Source organism: Nematocida displodere (genome assembly GCF_001642395.1).
Source record: "Nematocida displodere strain JUm2807 chromosome Unknown 18, whole genome shotgun sequence".
NCBI classification, from domain to species: Eukaryota; Fungi; Microsporidia; genus Nematocida; species Nematocida displodere.
In genome coordinates, this window is record NW_027138148.1 from 2029 (window position 1) to 8022 (window position 5994).

Genomic DNA, 5994 nt, shown 5'->3' on the forward strand with positions numbered 1-5994 from the left:
CAACCATTGCGTTTTTTAAAAGGGGTGGTGGTGCGTCTGGTGTCGGGCTAGAAACACTAAACACTGACCAGGGTGTGAGGATTGCACAAAAACAGGCTGATAGTAAAAGCATCCACCTGATGAACATAACACTGGAGGGCATCCCAGACCAGATAGTGCCAGGCATTCAGTTTACTTGTGTTCGCGTGTTCGGGTCTGTTTCTCCGCTAGCAATTGATGTTACACCGCCCGAAGAGGTGGAGAGGCTTGTCAAGGTGCTCTACATCCTCAGTACTGTCTCCATAGAAAAATTTTGTATACACCATTTCAACACAAACGAAGCGCTACCCGAACCCCCCCGAATACCTCTACCTACCATATCCATTCTCTGTATAATCTACATATCACCTCCCTTTCTTGAGTGGATCTGCAAGGCTGTTGATCTGAGTGGGCGTGCTAGCCCAGTATCCATAACCCTGACAGAATGTAACACCACTTCCATCAAGTGTTTGGACAGCCTAGGCGTTCAAAACCTTCGGAGCTTTGGATTGAAGACACTGACAAATCTAACGGTCTTGGACTGCCAGCTGATAACAAAGATATCTCCCAACTGTGTGGGTATAATCGGGTTTTGGCAACTTCCCATGCTCACCAAAGTGCCAGAAGACCTAGCCACTTTGCTGGCAGAAAAGCGATGGAAGAAAGTGTGCATGGACATGAGGATTTGGAATGGGATTTGTTCCCAGGCAAAGAAGAGGATGCATGTGGCGGAAAACCTCTGGCTTAATCTTTGTTATTTGAGGGAATTGGAAAAGGATATTATGTGGACAGTGGGCACAACACTGTGTGTTCATGAGAACAAGCCCAACAGACCACCCAATATCTTCTTCATTGAATCAGGAATGAAATGGCTGCCAGGTGACGCAGATGGGACCAAAACAATTAACAGTTCTAGTAATAGGCCAATTGAGTGGGATTGGAATACCAACAACGAGCATAAACGCCAATGCCTAGCCAAAATGGTTTCTGAATCTGAAGAGTGGTGTGCTTTGTTCAAACAGAGGAAATTGTACATAGACAACACATTCCCGAACACATTCCCGAACTAACCCGAAGTTGGGCCAGTTGAAAGAGCACAATGGGAAGGATAGGTACAGACAGAATTAAAAGAAAACTCTGTTCAGCCATGACACTAACAGGTCATATTTAGATTATTTTTTAGCACCCCATGATGAAATCAACCCCAGTTAGGTCTTTCGGGAAAGTCTTTGAAACGAGCCTTGGAAAGAGGCTTGGAAGGGTCATAGGAAAGGCACTAAGGTGCCGCGTGTTATGTTTAATTGTGTTCTGCATGGCTGTGGGCTGTGCAGATGAAGTCTCAGTGCCAGAGTACATCGCATCGCCATACACTGAGCAAACGATGGAGTTCTTTGAGAAAAGCAGGCCAGATCTTCCAAAAAGAAACGGGTTTGGTTCTGCAGATAGGCAAAATATGTTAGTAACTGTTGAAATAGACGGGCAGAGATGTCTTCTGAAGAAGCAGCGCGAAATAATCTACATCAACCCCAAGAATTACACCCTCGAAACTGTCCCCGAACACCTAGTGCAGGGGATTGAGTTTAACATTCTTACAATAGCGCCGGGTGACGAACACAAAATTGCCCGAACTAACCCAGACGTCTTGGAGAAGATACTGAACGCACTCGGCACAATCTGTGCAGACACCCTATTATTCTATCATTTAGATCTTGATGGTTCGGGAAGTGGGAACAAGATTCAACGTATGACTCGGTCTGTGAGAAGAATAGGCCGGTGGTCTTCGGGTAATTTCGGAAGAAAAGAAACCCCTGAACTAGTCCCAGCCATAACCAGATACATTCTCAGCATTAAGACCCTTTGGATCCAGCACAACACCTTGCCAGCCATTGTGTGGCTTCAGAAGCGGTTGAATCTGTCACACTGCCGAATCAACTTGACAATATTAGGGAAATTACAATTGGACAATCTAGAGGTGCTGGATGGCTTCGATGCCGGAAGCATTGAGGCACTAACCCTTAAATATGTCAAGAGGCTTGACAGTCTGGAGTGCAAGCTACTGCGAGAAGGCCCCTTGCCAGAGGAGTTAGCTATATCGACGACAAAGCCCATCTTTCCCAAGATTCCAGAACAGATTGCATACAAAATAATCGCCAAAGAGTGGAGATGTTTGGAGGTGCCTATGGTGATGTGGAGAAATCTGATGAGCCCGGGCAGATCCCCAAAACTTTTTATTGCAGCGGAGCTAATGATTTGTATTCCACAATATGGGGGGGCACACACTATGCTTCCAGCCCCTTCGCTCCCAGTGATGGGGGATAACATCGCAAGAGTCAATTCCCTTATAGTTTACTTTTCTACCATAGGCATGGGTTAGTGTATTCCCCGTCAATAAGCCCCATCATTGACTGGATAAGCAGGCACTTTAGAGGGCTGGTGAAGCTTAGTATTATGGGTGCATACATAGATAACAACTGTGCCAAGTTTTTTCGGGTGAACCAAGTTGAGATCACAACCAACCCGGGCCTCATAAGCATTGAGGTGGGAGATGTTGAGTGTTTGTATATCCCACCCAGAACAGATGTTTTGTGCTTCTCTCCCAAAGCCTGGGAGCTTTACAAAAGTGGCAAACTAGCTGATAAACTAGCCCGCTCGCAGACCAACCTAAGTGTACTTTCACCCGAACACCAGACAATGGTCATGAGCCGAGAGGGAATAGTTGGCAAGGTTAACGACCTCTGCTGCGTATGTCTGAGCACGGTTAAAGATCTCAGAATCTCCAACCCAAACACCGAAATGTGCATTCTGGACAGCCCAAAGCATCCCATTTGCATTGCTTGTTTGGATGGCCTGATTTGCAGTGGCAGACGTGCTGGGCTCATAAAGTGTCCAAGCTGCAGAAAAGAGCATATGCTTCCATTCGTTAAGAATAAGGTACGCCAGAACAGCCAGGATGTGTTTGTGATAACCATCCCCACCCCACTACCTGTCCTGTCCTTCCCAAGGCCCAATCCAGCCAAGAAGCTACACTGGGTCTAGAATAAACGTCTATGGGCTGTCTGTCTCCGTGTTCGGATCTGTTGTTTTTGGTGGTCTTGTGTTGGTCTCTTGCAAAAACATTCCACGCATCCACTCCCTCCACGCATCCAGACTCTTTCTTTTTATTTTTTGTGAGAGACTTACAAATGCTAATGAAAGAACACACAAAGTATGCCCCGAAGCACAAACCCGAACACAGAGTCTGTTAACGGTTTTGGGTGTTATTAGATGGGGCTGGGTATTCAGCGGGGCACTGTCACAAGGACGGTTTATGTTCGGGCGTACTCCATTGCCAACCAACCAAACACCTAAACGGAGGCCGAAAGTACCTCTCCCCGAACTAACCCGAACACCCCGTGATATACATGTGTGTATGGAGCAACCACCCAGCAGACATACACATAGACATAGGTCAGCTATTTAAATTATTTTTTTAGCAGCCCCTGATGAAATCAACCCTAGTCAGGTCTTTCGGGAAAGTCTTTGAAACAGGCCTCGGAATGGTCTTGGGAAAGGCACTGAGGTGCCACATGTTATGTTTAATTGTGCTGTGCGTGATTGTTGGCTGTGCAGACGAAGTCTCTGAGCCAGAGTACATTACGTCGCCATACACTAAACCAACGATGGATTTCTTTGAGAAAAGCGGTTTTGAAGAGTGGCCCAATAGGTTAGCAACTGTTCAGATAGACAAAAAAAGATGCATTCTAAAGAGACAGCCCAAAACAATCTATATTTTCCTTCAAAATTACACTCTTGAAACTGTCCCCCAATACCTAGCGCGGGAAATTGAGTTTAGCACCCTTACCATAACACCACGCAGGAAGGACAAAGTTACTCGAACTAACCCAGCGGTGTTGGAGAAGATATTGAGCGCACTTGGCACAGTCTGTGCAGACACCCTGGTATTCTCTAATTTAGATCTTGACGGTTCGGGAAGTGAGAACAAGATTCAACGTATGGGTCATTTCGGGAGAAAAGAAACCCCCGAAGTAGCCCCACCCATAACCAGATGCATTCTCGGTATTAAGACCCTTTGGATCAGAAGCAACACCTTGCCAGCCATTAGCTGGCTTCAGAAGCGGTTGGACCTGTCACTGTGCCAAATCAACTTGAAAATATCGGGCAAACTAGAGTTGGAGAATTTGGAGCTGCTGGATGGCTTCAATGCTGGGTACATTGAGGTAATAACCCTTGAAGACTTCAAGAGGCTTGACAGCCTGGACTGCAAGCTGTTCCGAGAAAGCCCTTTGCCAGAGGAGTTAACTATATCGACGACAAGCCCCATTTTCCCCAAGATTTCCGAAGAGATTGCACGCAACATAATCTCCAAAGAGTGGAATTTGTTGGTGGTGCCCTTGCAGGTGTGGACAGACCTGATGAGCCCGGGCAGCTCCCCAAAACTTTTTATTGCAGCGAACCTAACAGTTTATATTCCTCAACATGGAATGTTCGGTGAGTTTAAAAACAGTTCACTCTCAACATTGGGAGATGATACTGCAACAGTCAAATCCCTTACATTTAAGATCTACACTAGGCGCTGGTTGATGTCTTCTACCCTGACAATGGCGGGAATTATTAACTGGATAAGCAGGGAGTTTAGAGGGCTGGAAGAGCTTAATGTTTGGGGTGCACCCGGAGAGGACAGGTTTGCTTGTATTCGGGAGAACCAAGTTGAGATCACAACCAACCCAACCCTCAAAGGCATTTGGGTGGATGGTGCTGAGTGTATGTACAACCCGGACACTAACCCGGGGGCAACCATTTTGTGCTTTTCTCTCGAAGCCTGGGAGGCTTACATGCGTGGCACACTAGGTGATGAACTAGCCCAATCCCTGACCCAAGGTGATCTGGCCCTGAGCGATCTGAGCCGGCTTTCGACTAAGCAACAGGCAAGAGTCATGAACCGAGAGAAGATGGATGCTGATGTCGAAGCCTGTTGCGTGTGCCTGTGCATAGTTTCTGACCTCAAAGCCACCAATTCAAACGCCGATATGTGCATTCTGGACTATCCAACAACACACATAGTTTGTGAGTCTTGTCTGGGGGATATTTTGGGTGATGGAAAGGGTGATGGTAAGGTTATCTGGCGCAGACTATACAGAAAAAAGCATATGCTTCCACTTGTTAAGAACAGGATAGAAAGAAACAGCCAGGGCATGTTAGTAATAACCATGCCCATCCCACCATCTGTTATGTCCTTCCCAAGAGCCACCCCAGATGCAACACTACCCGCAATCTAGAATAAACGTCTATGGACTGTCTGTCTCTGTGCCCAATTGAGGCGCATGCTGTAGGATTGTGCCAGCCAAGCCCAAACTGTCGTGTGAGTGGTTGTGGTGCGATCACGGGCTATGGTTGGTTCCATCAAACACACTAACCATCTCTAAGCGCCGCCCCATTACAACCCGTGGCATGTGTGTATATGGAGCAGTCACCCAGCAGACATAGACATAGGTCAGCTATTTAAATTATTTTTTTAACAGCCCCAGATGAAATCAACCCCATTTAGGTCCTTCGGGAAAGTCTTTGAAACAAGCCTTGGAAAGAGGCTTGGAAAAGTCATGGGAAAGACACTGAGGTGCCACCTGTTATGTTTAATTGTGCTGTGCGTGATTGTGGGCTGTGCAGAAGAAGTCTCTGAGCCAGAGTACATTACGTCGCCATACACTGAGCAAACGATAGCGTTCTTTGAGAGAAGCGGTTCTAAAAGTTGGTCCAATAGGTTAGCAACTGTTCAGATAGACGGGCAGAGATGCATTGTAAGGAAGCAGGCTAAATTAACCCAAATCAACCTTGAGAACTACACTCTTGAAAGTGTCTCCGAACAGCTCGTAGAGGGCATTATGTTTAGCACCCTTACCATAACACCACGCAGGAAGGACAAAGTTACTCGAACTAACCCAGCGGTGTTGGAGAAGATATTGAGCGCACTTGGCACAG

The 5994-nt window shown here is 46.6% G+C and overlaps 4 protein-coding genes across 4 annotated transcripts; all 4 read left to right on the forward strand.

Annotated features, from left to right (window-relative positions):
- Positions 1-119: 119 nt before the first annotated feature.
- Positions 120-1088, forward strand: NEDG_02205 (uncharacterized protein; the record flags this gene model as incomplete). The annotated part of the gene is made up of 1 exon (XM_067689623.1): positions 120-1088. One exon carries the CDS (start codon positions 120-122, stop codon positions 1086-1088), a length of 969 nt encoding a protein of 322 aa, XP_067544678.1.
- Positions 1089-1207: 119 nt separating this feature from the next.
- On the forward strand, positions 1208-2392 carry NEDG_02206 (uncharacterized protein; the record flags this gene model as incomplete). The annotated part of the gene is made up of 1 exon (XM_067689624.1): positions 1208-2392. One exon carries the CDS (start codon positions 1208-1210, stop codon positions 2390-2392), a length of 1185 nt encoding a protein of 394 aa, XP_067544679.1.
- A 74-nt stretch (positions 2393-2466) lies between these two features.
- NEDG_02207 (uncharacterized protein) lies at positions 2467-3054 on the forward strand (the record flags this gene model as incomplete). The annotated part of the gene is made up of 1 exon (XM_067689625.1): positions 2467-3054. The coding sequence occupies one exon, from the start codon at positions 2467-2469 to the stop codon at positions 3052-3054; it is 588 nt and encodes a 195-aa protein (XP_067544680.1).
- Positions 3055-3500: 446 nt separating this feature from the next.
- Positions 3501-5294, forward strand: NEDG_02208 (uncharacterized protein; the record flags this gene model as incomplete). Its single annotated transcript, XM_067689626.1, has 1 exon — positions 3501-5294. The coding sequence occupies one exon, from the start codon at positions 3501-3503 to the stop codon at positions 5292-5294; it is 1794 nt and encodes a 597-aa protein (XP_067544681.1).
- Positions 5295-5994: the final 700 nt, after the last annotated feature.